The sequence below is a fragment of the Lichenostomus cassidix genome, chromosome 1Aa (genome assembly GCF_008360975.1).
Source record: "Lichenostomus cassidix isolate B80296 chromosome 1Aa, HeHo_3.0, whole genome shotgun sequence".
NCBI lineage: Eukaryota > Metazoa > Chordata > Aves > Passeriformes > Meliphagidae > Lichenostomus > Lichenostomus cassidix.
In genome coordinates this window covers 47,603,309-47,626,929 of record NC_139480.1, presented here as the reverse complement: position 1 = coordinate 47,626,929, position 23,621 = coordinate 47,603,309, and the positions used below count along the sequence as shown (strand labels likewise).

Here is a 23,621-nt window from a genome sequence, read left to right as displayed (position 1 = left end):
TGCCGAAGTATTGACTTAGGAGGGACACACAGTAAGTGTTGCATCACATACAAATAATGTCACTATCTGCATCTCAGAAAGCTAAAAAGTTAGCAGGCAGACGCAGACAGCATGTGTATCTCCCTGTAGCAGTCTGCACAGCGTGGAGCTCCTCAGAGCCTCCTGAGAGCTCATCAGAGGATCCCTTTGCTGTTGTGTTTGCAGCCGACATGTGTACTTCTGACAGCGAGCACTTGCTTTTTTCCCCCTTCCAACGTGTATATTTGTTATAACACCTTGGGAAGGAAAAGGGTGCTGCCTTTGCAAAGTTAGATAACTGGCCCAGTTCTTTGCTGCCGGATTGGCTGGGAGAGGCCCTGTAAAACCACGCTGGCCAGGCGCCCGGCCCAGCCCTGCAAGGCTGCAAGCTATTTCCACAATTGGCCACTTCAGAGTGGGAGAGGGGGAGGTGAAGACAGCCGGGCAAGCTGCATCTCCGCCAGGCTGTTTCCCTTCCTCCCTGTTTTTTCTCAGCCAGAGTAGTTTGGCAAACCTACTCCGGGTGCATCCGAGCCCGTCTCGCAACGCCCAGAGGAGCGGGGTGTAACGCTGGTGGCCAGGCACCTGGCCCTCCCTTACCCCTGCTGGCACAGTCCCAGGACAGGACATGTCAAGCTGCAATACCCCTGGGGGCCCCACTGCCCTGGACTTTCCGGAAGTCTTGAAGTCCCTACTGGAGTATTCCTTGCCCTGGACCAACAAGATGACAGGTAGGATTGAGGAAATGTATGCTGGGGTTTCTGTTTTGATTTCTCCTTGCCAGGTGAGAAAGGTGCAGATCTTGTTTGCTGCTAGCCCTTCAAGGGTGTGTTTCCCCAAAGTGTCCAAGTTCAGACAGGGAGTTCTGGCACTGTGCATGTCGGGCAGCTAGGAGGAAAAACAGCAGGAATGGATTGATTACAAAATCAGTCAAGAGTGCTGAGCTCCTGATCCTTTTAATCTCTGTGCTCAGCTACTTCTTGGAAACCCTCAAAGATTCATGCACAGGAAAGGCTTGGGCACAATTCTTCATGCTCACGTAGAAGCAATTTCCAGAATTGCCATTCATTGTCGTCCTATGGTTAATAACCACTAAGCCTCCAGACATTGCCTCTTCCCAGACTGTCCAGAGAGCCCAGCCTGCATGGGGCGGGCTGACTCTGTGCAAACTTTGTTTGATGCTGCAGTTGTTTATCAGTGAAAAGCTGGGGTAGAGAACATAGATAGCAAATGCTGCATTTGCTCTGCAAGAGCACTTCTGTACTCCTAGGCTTTCCTGTTCTCTGTGCAGCATCCTAGAAAACAAATGGAAAGGACCCAGGAGGTTATTTAGTTTGGGCTTCTGCTGTGCTGAACACTTTGCTCATGCTGGACTGTTTCTCTGTTGCTGGGTCTGCTCCAAGTGCCCATCACACAACTTGATGGTTGGTCTCTGGTTTTGGATAGGGTGCTACACACCCTTGGCTGGCTGCTTTTTGGTTTTTGTGTTTTATTGTTCACTGCTGAGTGCTGGGGAGGCGTGTGGGAACACCTCAGCTCAACAAGTCTAAGTCTACGCATGAGTGAGTTGAGCTTTCAAAAACAAACATGCCCAGAACTTGCTCTTCTCTAGGGAGTACTTGCTCTTCTCTAGGGAGTACCAGGACATGCAGGCAGCTCTGCAGTCTTGAGGGGCAGCAGGAGCCAGGAGCAGAAAAGCCAGATACACAGTGTGGAGAGGAGCCCTGCTCTCATTCCAGCGTCAATGGGAGAAGAGGCTGCTGCTGTGACAGTAAGGCAGGGAAGGCAGCTGCCTACACCTGATGTAATACAGTACAGTTAGCCCTATGGCACATGCACAGCTCCCTGTGGGAAAGGGAAATAGGGCAAGGGGAGCTGCCTTACCCCCGAAGGGGCTCATTTTGTCACGTTGCTCTGCTGCTGCCTTCTGTGAGCTCACTCTCTTCTTTGTTGAGACTGCCTGCCCACTAACAGGTGTGTTTACTTATTACACCTTATGACGTCCCACTGTTTGTGTGGACCAGGGCATGTTTTCCGAGCTGACTATACCCAGGTGAAAAGTGGAACTGTCTGGGAGGAGGCAGTAACAGCCAAGGGTGGCTCATGTGGTGCAGAGCCTTGCTGTGGTTAAGCTCAGTTTGGCTGCTTTTCTGGGCTCTCTGCTCTCCACAGCCAAGTGGATTCAATTAATCCAAGGGAGGAGTGCTGGCAAGACCTATCTGTTTGGAGTAGAGGGCAGAGGAGAGATCAATGATTTGCAGAGAGAATAATTTAACTCAATGTGACTTATTTGGCAGCTGAGAGTGCTGTTTTGTGGCAGCTTTCTTCCTCAGCCCCAGGACCACCCTGCCTCTGAGCATCACCTCCTGTAATCCTCAGAATTGTCTTTGTTATGGTGCCTCCCTCTCCAGGCCAGCATTCCCATCATGGCCTTCTTCCCACAGAGCTCAGTTCTCTCCTCCTGGGTCTCCATACTTAGACAGCACTCATCTAGATTTGCTGGCTTGCAGGTTTCTCTCTGAAATTCTCTGTTCTGCTATTCAAACCTCCCAGTAGGGCTTGCTGTTTACCTGCCCCCTCACACCCTGTGCCCAGCAGTGAGCTGCTTGTCACTTGCCTCCCTCCCTGCTGCACCCCAGAACTGGGCTGCTGTGCATTATCTGCCCTGACAAGACTCCCAGCAGTAACAGCCAAGGCTGCTGCATTCCTCTCCTCACATCTCATTGTCCTCCACTCTTCCTTCTCAGCTGCACAGGGAAAGAAAATGTAAAAATCCCAGGCACATCCCAGCTTAACCAAGAAGATACAGCTTTGTGGTGCAGTGCACACTTTCTGCTGGCAATTGCTTGAGCACCTAATCCCCAGAGGTGGTGAGGAAAAGCTCTCAGGGCAGCCTCCCTCCTAGCTGGCAGGGCAGCGCTAATGCTGGAGCAGGGTGATATGAGAGGGAACCCACAGGAATGCTCCTCGTGAACTCCCTCCCTCATGCCTTCGGGAAAAGCAGCTAACGCTGTATAGTCTAGACCCTCTCCAAGCAAAGTCAGGGTGATACAGAACAAACCTTAGCACAGTGGAGCACGGGTAGAAATGTGCTAGAGGAAGAACACGGTCAATCTATAGGGAAAAGCCGTGGAGTAAAAGCTGCTGAGTGGTTTTAATAACCTCCTTTCATACAGACATTACACAGCAAAGCAGCTGCCATTGACCTCTGCAGGGGGGATGTGCACAGACCCTGTTCCTTGAAGGAGTGTTGTAAAATGCTAAGGCACAGCATCATCCTTGGGGGCCACCAGCATTGACAACAATGGAACAAAGTGACCATGAGAGCCATAACTGAATGGGAAGCCTGCAGCCTGCCCGACTTTGGCTGCGTCCACTTGCCTAAAAGCTGCTCCTTTGTGACCTCACTATCTACTGCCCAACAGTAGCTGTTTCCTAGACAAAAGTACCACTGCGAGCTTGCAGCCCCTTGTGAAGCTGTGTGTGCTGCCTCTGTTGTGTGTGGTCTAACATCTGTGTCTCATTACCCTCTGTGAAGTGGCATTTGCCTTTCACGCATGTGCCTTTTCTTCCTGCCAGCTGAGCTTGGCAAGGCAGAGGGAGTCCGTGGAGGGCACACAGCAGCCCTGGAGCATGCTGGGCAGCAGAGCATGGCCTGCTCTGCCTGCTTCTTGCAACTGGATTTATCAGCTTTGATAAATCATGCATTAACCTGTGCCTTTCCAGCCTGTATTAACAGGGTGTCCTTTTCCAAGCTTCCCATTGGGCAGCATGTGTGCAGGAGTTGCACTGGGAGTCCCACCCGATCCCTGCGAGGGAGGCAGCAGATTGAGCCTCCCAGCCTACACAAGAGAAGTAGCTGCTGGGTAGGGCAGCTCCACATCTTCCCAGGTTAGATGGAGACGTCCCCTGGCCTCATTGCAGTAAGACAATGGAGGAAAACACTTACCTCATGTGACTTCAAATCCATTCCTTCTCCTGGGGCATGTGGGGAAGAGTTCAGACATGAATATTTTTGTCACAAACACCATCAGGGTTTATTAGTAAGGGTCAGGTAAAATTGTGCCTTGCCACTGAAATTAAGTGTCTGAGGTTTGTGGAGGGGAAGCTGAACCAAGCAGATACCCAAGTGCCTACCTGAGACGAAGACGTCTCTTTTCTGCTGGCACATAAGGGGACACTTCTGCTCTGGCTCCCGCGGCTCTGCTGGATGCAGACAGGCCGATCCCAGCGGAGCACACCCTTCCCTTTCCCGGCTCGCAGCACTGTGTGGTAGGTTCACTGCAGCCCATCCTGCCGAGGCAAGAGCAGCCACTGCTGACAGCTACTGTGGCTGCCGCATCTGCCACTTCTGCGAATTTATTCATTCTGTGGGAGATGCTCCTCAGTATCCGCCCGTGCTCTCGGGAACCAACTTGGCAACATTTGCTCCCTTGATGTGTTCAGAAGCTTAAATCCTAGCACGGCATCCCTGCTGCTAGAGCAAGGGGGCCTCTCGGAGAATCACAAGGATTTCTTGTGATCCTCACCATTTGGAAAGGCGGCCTTTTCTCCCTTCCCCCAGCAGCCCACTCATGCCTACACAGCAGAGAAGTCCTTCTCCCTGCCCATGTTATGTAGGGCAGGCCGCTGCGGGCATCGTGTGGGACGGAGGGAGATTAAATCCAGGGCACGCGGGAAAGGTGATTTCGGGATCCTAGACGAGGATGACAGGGCGGGCTGGATCGCTGGCGCCGGGGCAGGACAGGGATGGGGTTCGCAGGCGTAGCACAGCCGGACCATCCTCACTGCCCTCACGGACCCCGACTCGCTCACGGCCGCCTCAGGCGCTGAGGGGCGCGGGGAGACGGACGGACGGGCGCGCGCAGGCGCAGAAGGCGCGCGGCAGGCGCGCGCTCCGCGGCAGGCGGGCACCGCTCCTCCACCGCCCACGCGCGCGCTCCCTCCCCCCGCCTCCTCCGCCCGCCTGACGGTGACGCAGCACCCGGGGGAGGAGCAGAGGGGGCGTGGCTCCGAATGCTAATGACCCGGCCGAGCCCCCGCCCCTGCACGTGCCCCGGCGGGCGGGGGGCGCGTGCCCGCGCCGGCCGCGGGGAGGGCAGGGCGGGAAGGGCGGGGCCTGTCAGCGCGGGGCCGCCCCGCTCGGGGGGCAGTGGCCAATCCCGGGGCGCGGAGCGGCCGGGCCGGGGCGGGGACCCGGGGCTCATGAATACTGAAGCACGCGCCGGGCGTCAGCCGGCCGCGCCTGCGCCGTTCGCTCCGCGCTTCGCCGCTGCTGCTGCCGCCGCCGCCGCCGCCGGGTCCCGGGGAGTCGCCACCGCAGCCCCTCTCCGCCGGTGACCGCTGACAGCCCGCCCGCCCCCGGGGAGTATGCCCGGCCGCGCCGCGCACCAGGAGGCGGCGGCGGCGGCGGGAGGACCAGAGCCCACTGCAGCCGGGGGGAGCGCGGGGGCCGCCGCGCAGCAGGAGCGGCGGGGCCTGGCGGGCGCGTTCCCGCTGGTGCTGAAGAAGCTGATGGAGAACCCGCCGCGGGAGGCGCGCCTGGGTGAGCGTGGGGGCGCGCGCGGGGGCGGCGGGAGCGCGCGGTGCCCCCCGGCTATCCACCCCCACCGCCCCCTTCCCGCCCCGTGGCTCGGAGGGCGGGACCCGGCGGGTCACGGCGGGACTGGCCGCGGGGGGAGCACCCTCGGGAAAGGCCGCACGCCCCGGCCCTCTCCCTCCGCCCCGTCCCTCCCTCCCTCCGCCCCCTCGGCCGGCCGAGCCAAGTGCCGGCAGCACGGGATCGCTCCCCGCCTCCCAGGGATCGTCCTCTCCGGAGCGTGTAGGTGCCTGCGCTGGGCAAAACCGAATGCTGCGGGAGCGAGGGGTGGGCAGGAGCCGAGACGTGACATGCTGGTTTTAGTCCCTCGGCTGTCTGGAGCCTCCCCCGCCTCTAGACGCGTAGCTGGGAGCAGCAGTGAGAAGGTTTCGGGTCTTGCTTGACCTTAATTGCTGGGAAGTTGCCCGATGACACGAGTAAACAGCAGATCCCTTCAGATTAGGTTCGGTGATAATCCAGAAGGGTATGAGTGACTGTCTGCACATGCAGTCCTGCATGGGCTAGAGCTGCCTCTGCCACTGGTGATGCAGACAGCAGCTGTGTAAATAGCAGTGCTGGTGCTTACAGTCTTCAGTGCTGATAGCACACTATGTTTTTTTTCTCATCTGGCAGAATTTTTGCCTTTCGGAGTATCAGTTTCATTTCGAGGAAGGCTCAGGATTATCTGCACTGCTGTAATGCTTAGTGCAGTGGTGTATAATAAAATAAGTCCTTTCACTTACAAATTTTGAGATTAATTTTGAGTCATTTTTTGGAACAGTAGACAACATCCAGGGTACACCACAGCATAAGCAAGGTTGGCAAGATTGTTCCCAGTGAGCATCCTACCTACCTTACATGTCTAATATTGCACAATTCCCTGTAAATATATCCATTTTATCCATTTTGTGATTCTGGAGACTATATTTTTCTCCTTTCTGCTAAAAAAAAAAAAGAAAGACTCAGCTTGTGATAAAGGTTTTAGTTATGTTGCTATGGTGCAGGATGCTGCAGCACACAGAATCTTGAATATACAAAATCATGGGATTTCTTAAGATATTTTTGCACCCAGTCCTTATTAAAGACATTAGTGCCAGCAGGAGCAATTTAAGTTCATGCATGGAAACAATAATGGTTGCTGATAGGGATTTGGTGACTTTGTCTTGGGGGTGATTTGTGTGTGCAGAATCATGTGATGTGGCCCTTGGAGATGTAAAATTCTGAAATTAATACGATTTTGAGGTAGTGCATTTTTCTAAAATTAGAAACATTTGATACTAGATTGGTTACTAGATGACCCCATTCCAGCTCGTGAAGGTGTTCGGCTGGAGCCTCTAAAGATTGCTAGTGAGTCCATTTCATCCAGTCCTCTTCATTCATGGTGTGATAAAGTTCAGGTTGTTCTTATTCTTAAAATTTCTCCATAGATTTCCTTAGTTCACTGTGTACTGTTTCACTTCACACTTCGTGGAACTTGTTGCTTTCTGTTTATTTTGGTCTCTGATACTTTTCTTGTTTGCATATGCAAGACAAAAGAAAGAATGCCTTCATTGTTAGCAGGTAGTTACTCCTAATTTACAAAAAGCTTGTCAGTAGACTTGTGACTCAACTGACTTCAGAGGCTCCTTGATTGCTGTTCCTTTAACAGTGATACAGTCAAAATGTTAAAAAATTACTCATTCACTTAATCCAGGGGTGCAGTTTCAGCAAACTTTTTGAGAAAAGACCCTGTGCCTTTCGTCTGGAATGCCTATTGACAAAAATACCATTTTCTGTCTTACTCTGTAAGAAATGGTATCAGCTAGCTGCAGTGTTCATTTATAGTCTCTGCGAGCTACCTGTGGGTTTTCCAACCACTGTGGGTAATTTGACTACCCAGTAAGCAAGCAGGCTTTCTAATCCTCCTGAGCAACAGAGGGAGGTCAGCCAGTTCCAGCAGAATGCCATCTCCTTGAATGCCCTGCCATCTACCAGGTACAGCTGACCAGCCTTGCTGGGAGCTGTTGTCGTGTATGTTACAAGGATTAAATAAATAAAAATAATTATATTTTAATTAAAAAAAAAGGGAAAAGTCCTGTGGGTCAAGGGTAGGCAATTAATATTCTAGAGCAGGAGTGTAGGTCTCTTCTATTAGTAACGAGCTGCTGCATACTCTCCAAAGGATGCCTTAATCACCAGTTGCACACTGCTGTGGCAGGAGGAATGCCTCAGCAAAGATCACAGTAATGGGCGTCAGGGATATGGAACTCTGCAACCTGCCTTGTTCCATCCTCACAAGTGGGACTGAAGACATGTGGAGCAATCAGCCGTGGTCTATATAGTGGTTTCCGTATAATTTGCCAATATTTTTTTTGTGAACAAGGGGAAGTTTGTCAAATAAGTATTTGTTCTGTTTGTGGCTAGGATAGCTCTTGACAGCGTCATGGCCAAAGTCTTTTGGTTGGTTTTTGGTTTGGTTGGTTTTTTGGTTTTGAGGAAAAATCAGGATGGAGAATAAAGCTCTTTTCAGGCTGCTGCTTTTGGTTAAAACAGCACTATTTCCAGCAGTTCAGTAACTGGACTGGTCTACTTAAATTACTGAGCATGAACTGGTGTCCTCCCTGTTAACAGCAGATGTACAACCCAGTTAATAGGTCACAGTAGCAGAATGAGGGGGCTAAATCGGACATGAGGCATCATCTGCAGAAGTACAGTCCAGATTTATCAGGGTGACCTTGAATCGCTGCAAATGGAGCCTCTTAGGATACTGCAGCTCTACTGTCAGGTAATACCTGTTTACACTATAAATATCTTAAGAGAATTAATGTTTCAGGTCCCTGTGCTGAGGTAGGTGGAAACTTGCCCCTCAAGATGCAAGAAGTTAATTAGTGTTTCATTAGATATTGTGCACCCAAGCAGGATGTTGTGCGGCAGAAATAAAGATTAAATGAATTGAAAGAAAGCCTGTGGGAAAACATCAATGCAAAAATGATCATACAAAGGTTTTATCATGTTATATATCACGTTTGAAATAGATGGGCACCCAATGTGTGCGGTAACTTCTGCTATTTTGTTTTAGATAGTGTTAGAAGTGAGGGAGGAGAGAGAGACAAAATAGCTAAACAAAGACAGCACGGGGGCCCAGTACTTGTCAACTTGTAGCAAAAGGACAAAAAATTTCACATGCTTTTCTCACGTGGAGGAAAAAGCTAATCTGGTGTGAGCCAGGGACACTTGCAAGAGGAAGCTGGAGGAACCATAGTTTTTCCAGGTTACTGCAGGCCAGCAGGATGATGGTGCACATCCAAAAGGCATTAAAAGATCAGAGAAGAGCCACATATGCCAATAGTGTAGTCTTTTTAGCATCTACATTCTGAAACATATTTTTAAGCCTTATATTCAGCCTACTAATCACTTAATGTTTCTTTTCTCCTCTCTTGGAGGTGTTGTAGTAGATGTTGCAAAACAAAAGCACTGCTGGCTTGTATTAAAACTGGCATAGCTTATAATGGTGTACTATTGTTTTCAAGAATTTTTTTTCTTTTTAGTTGACATTTGAACTCAGCATTTCACAATTTTTATATAATGTTAATTAAAGATAACTATTTGCAAAGAATTCTTCATTGTTGCTTGCATTTGTTTTGATGATATCTTTACTAGGATATCATCCACAACATCCAGTGCAAATCTAGGTTTGGTTGTGATGGGCACTATGCAGACCTTGGGAAATACACAATTTCTATTCACAGGTGAAATGTTGGTTCCAGTTTGGTGGGGTGTGCTCCAGTAGTAAAGGAAATCCTCCTTATATGTAGAGTACATGCTGTTCCTGTACTAGCTTCAAGTAGGAACTGTTTAGAAACATTCTGCTTATTTGCATCATTACTGTTAACCTGCATGCTTGCAAAGGGTGGGAAAGTTGCAAAACTCCCTGCAAAGAGGAGTTTATAGCAGGAATAGTAGCTAGGAGATAGCAGTTCAGAGGCAGCAGTGTGAAGTGGTAAGAAGAAGGCCAAAAACTGCAAGGTAATGTTACCAAAGCTTAAGTCCAGGAGCCACTGGTCTGAATTTAATGTGTCCTTTAGGTACTTGCTCTTGGTCCCAAGTTGGTGGCTGGTGAATACTTTCTCAGCTGCTTGGTTTAAAATCAGTATCCTCTTTTGTATAAAATGTTCAGAATATGGTAGATAATTTACTTTGTATGGCAGCACTGTTCTTTAAGCCATAAAAAGCTCTTTCAGTCTCAGTTCCACACCAGCTAAGGCAACAGCGGAAGGAATGCCACTTCTGTCAGAATGGGTTTTATATAAATAGGCTTTTCTGATTTAGAGCAGAGTTTCACCCCCACTTCCACCTCCGATAAAGAAAAATGCTCCTTTAGCATTTTGTAGCCAGTCTAGAAAACCCTAATGCCAAAGATTGGTGCATTTTATTGGCTAACCTCTGTGAATACTGGAGATCCAAACTGGTCTGGTGCATGTCCTCGGAGTGCCTGTTCTACTGAACTGAATATTTGTTGGCTTCCATGGTAGTGCCCAGTTTGCAGGTGATTTGGGTATGACTGGTGACTGTTTCTTTTGACAGCAGTGCTGGCAGTACTAGCACTGCTTCTGCAATGTCTCCTTCATTGCTGGTAGAACTGCATGGCTGCATGGAGAGCTGGATCAGGAAAATTACTTGTATTTTTAAGTTATTTTTTTCTGCCAGCTTATTTTTATCTCTTAAATTATGTAATTATTCCATAGCTTGAGTTTTCTGCTTGGATTCTGTCTCAGACAATTGTTAAGATTCAGTAGCTATGGGGAACATAGAAACAGCCATTTTTCTGTAATATGTGCACTGTGCCACAGTAAATGGAGAAAAATTCATCAGTCTCTTGTGACTTGGGGGTGGGACGTGGGAGTGTGCCTTATTAGCCATCTCCCCAAAGAGTGAAAAATTGTATGTAGGTACTCTGAGCTATCTATAGTGAGCAGCACTTGGAGCTATTGCTTTCTGTGGACATGCTGAGTCATTTCAGAGAGAAATGCTTCTAAAATGCTGAACAATAGGCATCCAGGTCTCTGGTGTCCTATGGACCAATGGCTGATTTTCAAATGTAATCTGAAAACCCATATTCCTGTCCATTTGTATTTAAACTATTGTTCTCCATCCTCCTTCTTTGTGCATAGAATAAGCTACTGTGCTTCCTCAGAATTTACTTAATGGCTTCCCATGTAATCCTGCTTAGGGACGCTCCCATTTGTTGTCTTCTGGGATGGGTTTGTAAAATCCAGGCTGTTTTGCAGTGACTGGTTAATAAGCTCCATGCAGCACTTCATCACACTTTGGTAAGCTGTCACAGCAAAGATGCTGATCTGCAAGGCTCCTTAGCTGCCTGTGGTCCAGACATCACGGGGGTTCGAATGTTCCATACATGAATGGTGCTTTTTAACATCTGATTTTCCAGATCATGACATGAGGCAGAACCATTAGTTTACTGAATTTCCTTTCATGGGGATTTTGTTAGACTCTTAAACCTTGAGTCTCTCCTGTGTTTCAGCTTGTACAGTGACCTACTTGTATCTTTCAGATAAAGAGAAGGAGAAAATAAAGCTTGAAGAAGATGAGGCAGCAGCTGCCAGCACTATGGCAGTCTCTGCGTCCCTCATGCCACCCATTTGGGACAAAACTATTCCGTACGATGGCGAGTCTTTCCACCTGGAGTACATGGATCTGGATGAGTTCCTGCTGGAGAATGGAATTCCTTCCAGCCCTACTCACCTGGATTTGAACCAGAATCCACTCTTGCCTGTGGCTGAGCTGGAAGGAAAGGAATCTGCCGGTGCTTCCACTGGTTCTCCCGCATCATCCTCTTCCACTGCAGTTTACCAGCAATCTGAAGCAGCCTCCAGCACAGGTAGATGGAATAATATGGGACTCTGAGGGACTTCTGTTCTCATATTAAAAAGTGCCTCTTTAGATCGAAGAGGGGACATGCTAACCTGTCTGCTAACCTGTGATGCTAACGTGTTAGCTGTGGCAGGTTAAACAGTACAAACATGCTCAATGTAGAGCCTTAGTTCATGTGTCAGTTCATGAAGATGCTGCCTCTCCTTTTCTTCCTCTCCTCCTGTCCTATGAAAAATGAGTGTCTATCAATGTGCAGTCTGTTTGTCTATCAGTGTGCAGTCTGTTTTGCTTTTGAAATTAGAAGAGCTGAAACAGCAACATATAATATTTGCTTTATTGGTATTGCTAATCTAGTGAGAAGCTGGACATATTGAGAAAATACTTTCTCAGATTATTTTACAATAGATTTGGTAGCTTGTCACAGGTCATTGGTACTACCTTGGTCTGCTTGGGTGAACTTAGGCAAACTTAATGTATCTCAAATAACAGTGTTAAATAGAAAAACAATGAAGCAATCTTTTTTTGTGGTAGCCTGGAAAATGTGAGAACAGACACTTGGAATACGTGTTTTAATGATGCAGTTTGATGTTCTGTGGTGCTTTGAAGTAGGAATGGAGGAACAAAAAACAAAACTGTGCTTAAATGGTACTAGGAAACTTCATTTGTAGTATGGAGATCTTCTCTATTAAAGAATTCAGCAGCTCAGTTTGCCCTAGATTTAAATGTTGATAGCCATCACAGTACTATTTTATGAGCAAGCTTTACAGAGAGCATTTTGCTCTGGACCTCTTCTGTGCATCTGTGAGAAAGATAAGGTGGAACTCCTTCCTTAAGTTATAGGCTGTAGCTTTTTTCTAGGTGGTACATGAAAAACTTATTTATTGATTACTTCTGCACATTGCACTGACATTTGCAGCTCATGCATATGGAGTTTTGTAAATGATATTAATATGCTAAAGTTCATATGAACACTATCAGTGTCAGACAATCTGTTGGGGCATTTGTTTCTATGTGGCAAAGAATAGTGTTGCATTTGTAACAAATCCTCCTTTATCTAGTAATTTGTTTGAAAGTCTAGTTATCTGACCTTTGAAGGTCCCAGGGACTGGGGTCTCTGGGCACGCTTGTTTCTGTAAGGATTTCTGTGGTACAAAACTCAGCCTGATACAAGTTTCTCCCTTCTTACTGCTGTTGAAGCTGCTTTTTATGTATTCAAAGCATGTAATTTTTGCCAAGCAAGTATTAACTCCTGTCCTGCATCTGTCTACTCATGTCTGTTAGTCTGGCATATGTTCCTAGAGTTATATTACAGACTGGACTGTGAACTCTTTCTCTGTACCAGCAGCAGTACAGCACCCACCACACCAGGAAACACTGGAAACATTATTTGGTCAGAAAGCACCAAATAATACTAATAAATTCTTTTCACAACAGTTGGGCAATAAACAGACACACAAGTTGGCTTCTTTGTTGATTCTCTTCATCCTGCTGAATATGTTGTAATTTCTCCTGTTGTTGCCAGAGTCCCCACCACAAAATGAGAGAAATACGCCCAGCCCCATTGATCCTGACTGCGTAGAAGTTGAGGTGAATTTTAACCCTGACCCTGCTGATTTAGTGCTGTCCAGTGTGCCTGGTGGTGAGCTCTTCAATCCTCGCAAACACAAGTTTACCGAAGAGGACCTGAAACCACAACCTATGATTAAAAAAGCCAAGAAGGTTTTTGTCCCAGATGAGCAAAAGGTAACAGATTTATTGCTGCAAACTCTTCTAGGCCTTGATAAAAGTTTCTGAATCTTTGTCCAAACACTTAGACATACACAGCTAATGCAGTATACCTACATGATCGGGCAGAAGCACTGCCAAGAATAGAACTGGCAAGCCAACTGCTGTGCTTGCTGTTTTGCAGGTTTTGGTATCATGAGATAATTACTGGCAAGGAGCAACTGATCATGCTATACACAGAAATTAGAAGGACTATCAAGTAATCACCTGCACTTTTGAAGGCCATTGTTTATATTTGCCCAGTATTGTGTCAGATCTGGATTTAAGCAACCCAGACAAAAGAACAGGTGGTTTTCTGTCAAAGTACACTCCTGAACTGAAACTAAGTAAAGGGAGTATTTCAGTTGGACAGCTTCTCTTAATACCCAAGTCTCTTAATCCTCTTAGTTCTAGCAATGCACTTGGTTTATCCTAAAAGAAGACTCATATAAAGATGAAACCTTACAGTACTGCGTTGTCTCCATTTTGATGTCAGAGTCCTGCAAACCCATGGAGGAGATTCCTCAATATAGCAGTCAGTGTGAATGTCATTCTGCAATAAAGAGGTGTCTCTGAAACAGTTGTCAGTTTGGCATCTTTTTTTTTACTACAGGATGAAAAATACTGGACAAGGCGAAAGAAGAACAATGTGGCGGCAAAGCGTTCCCGTGATGCTCGGCGATTAAAGGAGAATCAGATCACAATTCGGGCAGCCTTTCTTGAGAAAGAAAATACAGCCCTGAGGACGGAGGTTGCAGAGCTGCGCAAGGAAGTGGGACGATGCAAGAACATTGTTTCTAAATACGAGACCAGATACGGACCCTTGTAAGCACACCCCTTTTCCTTGTTAGGGCTCTTTGTTTTAGCCTCTTAGACTTCTCTGCCTTCTGTAGAGACTCCCAGAAATAAAGTTTATGGAGGCTTTGCCATTTTGCATCTACATTAGAAAAAAAACAACAAAACACAAACCCTGTTTCTGTTGGCACAACTTGTTCAGGCCCTTTCCTGATCATTTTGTTGTCCAAAATCTCAGTGTCCATATTTACAGCCTTGTTTTTAACACTGATAGAGCATTTTCTGATGTCATGGAATTGAACAGATTCACCTGTCTGGAGGAATAAATGTGGATCCCTCCAGACTGGACAGTGCTTTTGCTATCTGTTCTAACCTTCATTTTAAGTGGAGAAAGAGCCTAGGAGACTCTCCTCTCTTCTTTTCTTTTCTTCTTTTTTTTTTTTTTTTTGAATTTTCAAACTCCTGCTCTTTTCTCCTTTCCATTCCACCTACCCCTCCCAGTAAAAGTGTAAAACATAATTTTAGGAAATAAGTAGATGTTGCTGGGCAACATCATGAAATTGTTTCCCATTCAGAGGCACTAGAAAGTACCTGTTGTATAGAACTCTGTTCCTGTTGAAGAGGAATAGGGGAACCTTTAGGACAGGAAGACAGAAAAATAATCAATCTCTTGTAAAAACAGAAGTATTGCAAGGTTAATCCATGAGCATTATGCAGAATGGAGTTGGTGCAGTTTTGATTACAATACTGCCAAAATGTCTTGGTAGGTTCTAATCCTGCATAATTTGCAGAAACCAAGGAGAGAAGACAGTAGTGAATCACTCACTTTACAAATGTGGACAAAATAATTTGATGTGTGTTCTAGACTGGATTTCTACCACCACCCCTCCTTTTTTTTCCTTAGAGGGTCTTCCCTCTTGAACTGCTGATAAAGCAGCATATTGCACTTAACTGAGAAGTAAGGGAGATTTAGAAAAAGAGGTCTGGCTCATTAGGCTGAACCTTGAGACCCAGCTGTTAAAAAATGGCCAGCATCTTATGCTTTGAAAGAAGGGGCTTGTTTTAAGAAGTAAACAAGCCACTGTTATTTTACTGCACCTTACCTGTTGTGCAAGAGATTGAGAAAGAGTTTTGGTCCTTTGCCTCGTGAACACACTATGGGATAAGCTACACCCACTATAAACATGAACAGTTTACCTCACTATCTCCTGTGTAGCAGCATATCTGGTCTCTCCTTGCTTGCTGGTTCTATTTCCAGCATGTTTCCTGATAGGAAATTAGCACACAAGACTTGCCCTCTTGGAAGTAATCCATTCTCAGCACCAGGCACTGCTTCAACAGTATGTGGTATTAAAAGAAATATACGCTGTTTGTGATATTGAGACCTTCTACACAACATACAACTGCAAGAACTAGAAGCTTCACCAGAAGTATATGTCTAGAAGTCCTCTTAACAAGAGAAGCTGTCTTAAGATAGTGGCTGTGTCAGAACTCTTAGGCTATACTTCCTGGGATAATATTTGTATTAAGGAGTAAATGTGGGGTGATGATGTTGAGGGTAGTTGCAGTTCCTCTGTCAAAATCTGAAAATATATTAAAAAATCATGAGGGTTTATTTTCTATGCTAAAGACTAGCTTGTCTTTTAAACATAATGTGGAAATTATGAGTATGAGTTTAGAGCAATTTTGTGTTGACTTCTTAAGGAAGTGGAGAAGCAGGCTAATCCACAACACTTAATGTATGCTTTGAACTATCCCCCCCTCTATTATGCTCTTAATTTGATTAGAGTGGCTCTTGATGCAGTGTTGCTCTAATTTCTTTCAAACATACTGAAAATTGTCACCCTTTCAGCAGGGGTTTTTTCTTTCACAGGGTGGTTTGTGGTGGTGATGGTGGGAAGTATGTTATAAATAAATTGTCACACTTAACACTTTGCTTTGTTTAAAGTGACTTATCTGATTCCGAGTGATGCAACTTTAAAGACTTTTAAAAACAAAGAAACTAAAAAGCACACATGAATCGCCAGTCTTCAGAGTGAGCAGTGAAATCTATGAGGTGTCCCAACACAAACAACTGATGATGACCCTGCCTGCCTCCTTGCCTGCAAGTACCCCATCTGACTACCCAGGGCTGGGCATGATGAAAAGTGCAAAGTCTCCTTAATTCTGTATATGGCTTTCTTATCTGTCTTTCTCACTGTAACTATGAACTACAATAAGCTTACCTACTGGGGTTTTGTCAAGACACTCAAAGTCCTTGTCTCAAAGTCTGTTGACAGCCTGTGTGAATAGTGACTCTTCGTTTTGGCACTCGAGTGGAAGAAAAGAGGGAGTTTTAAATGAAAGTGTCTGTATATATAAAGAACTGCTATATTTTAAGACTCTTTTCCCTGCAGTATAATGAATTTTATTTAATACTGCAGCTCACTTCTGGTACAGTGTAGCATATTGTGGAGTACTGTGAGTGCAGAACTAAAGGCACCAGGAAGACAGCAGCTTGTAATGTGTGAGACTTCAGTGCAGAAGATTACAGCAGATGTATTGAAATAATCCAGAAAGCACCACAGTATGCCATACAGAGAGTAATAAACCTCTATCAAATGACCCATGTAATAATTAACCACTTCGGTCGCTTTCCTGCTCCACAGCTACACTGCTGTAACCTGCCTTTTCCTTTATTTCCTTTAGGATGCTCACTTTCTTTTATGGTATCTTGCTGAAACAAGGATCTATTCTTCTGCTAACAACTTAGCAATCATGGAAAAGGTGCTATTCTGAGCTGCTGATCCCCAAGTCTTTTGGCAGTCTGAAACTACCAAATGAGTATTAGCTCCAGGAAACAATGGCTATTAGCTGCCATATTACAATTTTCTGTCTCTTGAGTGCAGGAGAAACGTGGTGCTGAAGGTAAAAGAGCCAATGATATCCCACAGTTACAATGGGCAGCTAGCTTAAGTGTGACAACCCTTGTGCTGGTGTGGGAGGGTAGATGAAAGCTGGGACAGGTTGTGGAGATGTTTATTGTGTGTAGAAGATGGAGGAAGTAGGTGGAAGTTCCATTGTAAGAGTTTCATCAGCATAAGAAGAATCTGCTCTTATATTAAGGAAGCTTAAGAGCTAAATCCATGTGGGAAGAGTACTTACTTTCTAGGAAAGGAGTACAGAACCCTGCTTGTAGCCAAAATGGAGCTTGTCAGACAGGAGTGTGTTCTTGCCTGGAGATTGATGAATATCATACACCTCAAGAAAAATAATCCTGAAAGCTTTCAGAAGCACAAGTGCCAAAATTATGAGGCATAACTAGTTACCAGCATAGCTCAGTGTTATCATATTGAACAATTATTTTGAGTTTGTAATACCCAGAAGATTCCACTCCTAATTTCAGAGCAGAAAGGCAAAGAGAAAAATGTGAGAAGCAGCAGCTAATATTGTAATCTTAATTAAAAAAAAAAAATTCAAAAGCCAGGATTTATAACCAATGTTTGACAGCATAACCTTTGTAAAGAGCATATATATTAAATGTAGTATTGACCTATCATTTTCTATGGACGATGTCCTGAAGGTCAAGAAAGTGTTTTTAATTTTTTGCTGGTTACCAAAGTGTACCTATGAGTGTATTATTATAAGTTGGGATTATAGAGCTCTGAGATAATCTTGAGATATTTTTATCAAATAGATGAATAGCTTAGTTCCATGTTGCTGAAATGTCAATATATATCTCTGCCTGTATCAACTACTGCTGATTTGGACTGATATTTTTGGTATGCACTGGTTTTTGCATTATTTTGGTGATAAAGGCCAAACCATGGATTAAAAACAAACCAGCAACAAAACAAACAACCCTGACAGCATGTAAATGTAGCAACTTTTTTCATTTATAATTTCTAAATTTTCAGTCAGCCTTGCCTGTTCTTGAAAGTCATGCTTCCTGTTCCAATCAAAGCTAAAGGCTGTAGTAACTGGGCAAGGAGTTGCTAGTCCTTCATTTGGATCCTACTGTGCTTAGGAATATCTTTTAAATACTTACATATTGTGTACAGGATTTGGTTTTGCAGTATGTCATGACATTTTAACAGCAAAATATTCAGTCAGTGAGATTAGCATGTGCAATTCTATTGTTTTATTTCTGTTATATTAAAAGCTTACACAATGGAACTAACAGTGAATGTTCATTAGATCTTTCTTTCAGAGAAGACTGTTAGCAAACATTTGTGCTTCCCTGTAGGACAATGCAGATTTGCACAATCTGTGATTCATGTGTCTACGGGTTGCAAAACTGGAAAATCGCACTTTAGGGTGAGTGCGGCTCAACTTTTGTAGCTGGAGAATTTTTTGTTGTTTTTAAGAAGCAGTATCTTTAAAGATAGGTGAGAAGGTAGTAACTATTTAAAGGAGTGAAGATATTGCCTGACAAAAAATACTGTGCAATGCTGAATTCCTTTCTCAGTTTTTGCAGTCTCGGGAAGTTAAGTTTATTGCTCCAGAGCTCTCTGCTTCTCTTGGAATGATTAGCTATATCAACTTGTTTCTTTGACTAAGATGACAATCCTATCTGTAAGTGATAACTTGGGTGTGTTTTCTTAGTGGTCTTAAGAAGACCAATTTTGTTTTAGTTCACTTTGAATATTAAAATTGAATTGACACTTAGAGTTTTAAGTTCTCTAGCCTTGGAACATACTGTAGAGGCCATAAGTGTGCCTGATGCCAGCCTACCCCATTCCAGCCACAAAGGGACCATCTCCAAGGGGAGAGAATAAAGGGCATGTGCACCTTTCAGCAAGACTGCAGGGACTGCCAGGAAAGAGAGCAGTTTTTGACAGAGCTATACTTTCATTAAGAAATGGATTGACATCACATGGCCATTTCATACTACTAACTTTGAAAATACATAAACTCTGGATGAGATTTGTGGACAATGAGTATTGTCTTACTCTGCGGAAGACACCAGCTATGAATAAATGATGCACAAAATTTAATACAGTATCGCTTTCATACATGATAATCTAATCTACACATAGTGGGTTTGTGTCTAAAAATTCCCAAGAAACTTAATCTTTCACTTGTTGCCAAGGTCTTCTCCCACTGAAGCTAGTAACAAAGATCTCATTAACTCCCGCAGAAAAAAGTTTTTAATCTTATGTGGTTTTTGTAATGTTTTAGCAAGTGCTGGAGTTGTGTGTGTCTTTGCTTTACTCTGAAGCATTCAGTGCTGGGATCAGGTGGATACATCTCAAATTGCAGGTGTAATGTTGGTAAACTGGTCCTAATACTTTTGATAGTCAGATCATCTGAATTCTGCCGTTTTTTGGGGGTTTTTTTGGTCCTGCATGGACAGAGTAAAAAGGTAGCATACTATAAACTTGTGTTGGAGAAAAAATGTTCTTGGGTTGTTTGGTTTTTTGCTCAGCAGCTTTTTGCAGTTTTTCTAGTAACGTTTTATGTCATTTCTGACAATTATCCATTTTATTGCTGTGCTGTTTGAAAGCCCAAGATGTTCTAACTAGAAATCACTTTCAGCATTACCTGCAGGCCTGCTACTAATTGTACAAATTAATTTCAAGTTGAGAGGTGTAGTGGAAGGCCAGCAGCTTTGGGAATACTGTAATAAAACCACTTGTGCGGAAAAAGAATATTTTTTGTAGATAGCAGAAATAATGCATAGCCCTAGAAATAATGGACCTGCACAGAGGAGAATATTGCTGCTTCAGTACTGTAAGCCACCTGAGCATAAAGGGTTTTGTTCCTTGTGATCAGGTGCTTCCATTTTTAGTGAGAGAGGAGGTATCTCAGACCTTTGTAAAATCCAGATAGGCTTTTTTTCACCCTTATAATTTCAGCTGCTAAGCACAAGATGAGAAATGCAAATTTGTCTTAGGGCATAAATGTCATCTTTTTGGCAACATACACCTAAATCCATAAAGAGCACAATCATTTGTTAGTGCTAGTGTTTTGCCTTTGCAGCACTACAAGGCTCTGACTGGCTTTCTAGATGTTCAGATAATTACTGTGATCTGTATATCTGCCACTGTAACATGGTGAAAATAGATAAACTTACAATTAAAGACTGGCAGAAAGGTAGAATAGGCTTAAATAAACATCTGTGGAGATGCTAACAAAATGCTAATTGAGAAATTACAGTGATTTAATTCATGGTAATGCAGATTGTCCTACAGCTGTAATTTGTTAGTTTGATAGTCTGCTGTCCCTCATGAGTAATTTTTGGAATGCAAACTTCTTGTAGTTCAGACACCTACGGGAAGAAAGGAATCCTTTGAGGAAGATACATGTATAGATAGACATAGATACTTGGCAAGGAGAGCAAAGAATGAAAGCGGGAAGAGGAGAGTAATGCGAGTCTGACCTGAGATTGCTAAAACTGGCACCTCACTGTTTACGATTTTAGGCCTATTTGGATCCCCTCAGTTTAGCATCATACTGAAGATAAGTACTTATTTAGGTCTTGGGAATCTCTTTCTCTTGGTCCTACTTTCACAGTACAGAAGGAAGTGAAAGGAATATACTGATAGGGAGGAGAGTTACTGCAGAAAGGCATGAAAAAATATCTGTTGCTTCAACTAAGTGTGCTGTTGCACTGGGACTTGACCTGCCAATGTGATCTGGTCAGTGCTGTGTCCTGAGGAAATTACTATCTGGTGGCCCAGTCTTTTAAGGCCTCAATTCTGCTGTCATTTCTGCATGGGATGAGCCCTAAATTTGTAGAGAACCATGTGGACTTCACAGGATCTGTTCTTGAATGTGAAGCTCTGCCCAGGCAGTCAGCTGCAGAATTGTGTCCTTAACACACTCTCCAGTTGTAGTTACAGGGCTGTTGATATTAAGTGTAATTTGGGTGCCTGTTACATAGCCAAAACCCTTGTTACTTCATTTTCCTAACTAAGGCATGAGCAGAAGCCCTTTGCTGTACAACATCTGTAAAAAAATTAAAAATGTACTTCACATACATCTAGTAAATTAAGGCATGTGATTTTGGTCTGTGGGTCTCAACAAACCTTGCTCGTGTACCTGCCTGAATGTTTTCCTAGATCTGCAGCTACGTTTCAGTGAGAAGGTATGGTGGGATTTGTTTTCCCAAGGGGGCACAATAGCAACTCTCACCTGTCACACTAGGGTGACCGCTTGCTACTGGCCAGGATCAGGGATGGATGCATCCTCTGCACTTTTATGTGAAGTTGTCTGAAATATGGTGATTAACATGATTATTGGAATACTGTATTTTGTATAACTTAGAATATGTAAATACACTTTTAAAACTAATCTGTTCTATGAAGTAATAAATAAGTGCTTCCATTGTAATATCTGAATATTGTTAATGCTTCATGTAGCTTGATTTGGGATTATTTCTTTCCTAGAGAACTACAGAAATCAAAACAAAGATTGATGTTGTGGAATTCTAGTTGAATAGTTGTGATGCTTTCTATCAACAAAAAAATGTTTTAAAAATAATAATGAGCTACTTAAGCAGAGAAACTAAGATTTTGAGGGAATTGATTCTCTTCCAGTCTTTCTTTAATAGTACTCACTGATTACATTCATAATTGTACTCTTCCCATCCTGTTAGCTGGACAGTTGATTTGTTTGTGAGTAGCATTTGGAAAGTAGCAATATTAAATTATTCGTAAACCTTAGTGACTGAGGAAAACTAAAGCTGGGTGGTTTTTGTTGAGTGTGTTTTTTTTAACTATTCTCTCTTTTGGCTCAAACAGATCTGTCTCCACCCTTCAGCCAGACTGCAGCAAGTTGCAGTGAAACAGTGAGTGACTGTTACTGAAGCTTATTTGTGACCTAGATAGTCTACATCTTTATTAGTTCCATTATGTACATAGATGACACAGGTTTCCTGTTGTGGTGTGGAAGGAGAGAGAGAAAGTGATTAATGACTTGTGGTTTTGCTGAGTACATGTTCACTGGATGCTGCACAGCTGGAACTTTCATCAGCTTTCATGACCTTTTCTATCTCGTGTTAAAAAGAAAATATAGAAAACAGTGGAGTGAGAATCATGAGCAGTCTGTTAGGAAGTCTGAATGCTTGGGTTTTGAGGGGGAGGTGAGATTAATCCATCAGCGTTCATGTAAAGAGATTAGCCTGTGATGACACTTTCTCCAGCCATAATGTAACTTTGTCTTTAATGCTGTACTGGAGCAGTTTCCTCTCTGGTAACAGCTGTGTCTGCAGTGTTCCATAAATGACAAAGCCACATCTTTTGTAGTGGGCAGAGACAATGGCATCTCTTTTTATTTTCTTCTTTTTTTTTTTCTCCTCTCTTAGTGTCTCTAGGCTGTAAAATAGCTACGAAACAGCTAAGCATATGTGCAAGTTATTCTGAAAACTGTTCTTGTAAAGCTTTTTCAGACACATACAGTTTTTAACTAAATGGTTTGAGGGAACTCCTATCTGCTATATTTGGCCTGAAATTCTGTTGCCTCTTGGATAAAAGTATTTTTTTGTCTTAAGATGTGACACTGATCTGTCCCATTCATTCAGTGGGATGGATGATAAATCTGCACAGTATTTATATAAGATATAAATCTGATCTTAGTTTTACTGCTTGTTGTTTAATCTCTTGGATGTCTACTCCTTGAGGTTGTCTATATAATTCCTCTATATGTAGCTGCTTTTTGAAGCAGTCTGTCAAGTGCATTTGAGATCATCCTGACTGAAAGAGTCTTTAGAAGTGAAAGAGATAATAAAGCTTGTAAAGCGGTTGGGTAAAACTGTATTGCCATAAATGGTTTTAATTTATATATGAATCTTCTGTCCCAAACTGCTTATTTTGTACATAAACCTAAACACTCCTGGCAGCTGATGGGTGGAAATAAAGGTGCTTAAACAGCAATCTAATGAGGAAAGGGCATTTCACTATTACAGAGTTGGTATTATTTTGTATTTCCATTTATTACACTTTTTTAAATGTATAAACCACAGATTTGAATTCTCAAAGTCTTCAGCTTGGATTTTGTGAGTAGTTTAAATCCTCTCACCTCTCTGCTCGTAACTGGTTTTTAAGAAAAAGAAAAGCTTTTGTTTAAAATGTAAAATTTTGACTGTATTAAATTCTGTTAGTACCCTTCCTTTTTAAGAAATAAAATGTATATTCCACTATGCTGAGATCCAGTAATTTTGTTCTCTAGGTAGCATACTATGTGCTGTACAGCTCCACTGCCAGCATTACACCTGCAATTTGCATTGAAGATGGTAGACCCTAAAGCAGCTGATCACCTTTTGAGAGTAGGCTCTTGCTGTGCATTTCCCATGAGTTAAGTGTGCAGGTAACAGCTATAGAGTTCCCTGCTTTTATTTTCTGGATTAATTGATTTAAAAACATTGCAAGGTTTTGGATTTGTCCTGCAGTGAATGTCTCAGGTCGGGGGAGAAATCTGAGAACAAGTTAGCCACAGACACATGGACAGTGCTTTGTCTGTTACATTGGGGCTGAGAACATCCTCAAAGTAAGAAGAATTTACTTTCTTTCACAGTAAGAAGTAAGGTTCAGAGTAAGTAAGTTCTGTCCATGAGGACAGCTTTCTTCATACTTTTTTTTTTTTTTTTTTTTTAACTAAACCTCACTTGGTTGGT

The 23,621-nt window shown here is 43.9% G+C and overlaps 1 protein-coding gene across 2 annotated transcripts; it reads left to right on the top strand.

The window, feature by feature from the left end:
* The first annotated feature begins 430 nt into the window (after positions 1–430).
* Positions 431–23,147, top strand: TEF (TEF transcription factor, PAR bZIP family member). 2 transcript variants are annotated; one of them, XM_085048638.1, is made up of 5 exons: positions 431–749; positions 11,148–11,474; positions 12,990–13,210; positions 13,845–14,056; positions 15,975–23,147. In XM_085048638.1, the coding sequence occupies exons 1-5, from the start codon at positions 647–649 to the stop codon at positions 15,994–15,996; spliced, it is 885 nt and encodes a 294-aa protein (XP_084904764.1). In that variant the 5' UTR covers positions 431–646; the 3' UTR covers positions 15,997–23,147. The 2 variants fall into 2 exon arrangements, with proteins under 2 accessions (XP_084904764.1, XP_084904756.1); XM_085048630.1 differs by lacking the exon at positions 431–749 and adding an exon at positions 5,268–5,563.
* Positions 23,148–23,621: the final 474 nt, after the last annotated feature.

What these genes read in the sequence shown, in the direction of transcription:
- TEF (XM_085048630.1), top strand. Translation starts at nt 5,389, where the DNA reads ATGCCCGGCCGCGCCGCGCACCAGGAGGCGGCGGCGGCGGCGGGAGGA. An exon ending in TGAAGCAGCCTCCAGCACAG is followed by an intron (nt 11,475 to 12,989) that starts GTAGATGGAATA and finishes TGTTGTTGCCAG; the next exon opens with AGTCCCCACCACAAAATGAG. An exon ending in GAGACCAGATACGGACCCTT is followed by an intron (nt 14,057 to 15,974) that starts GTAAGCACACCC and finishes CTTTGTTTAAAG; the next exon opens with TGACTTATCTGATTCCGAGT.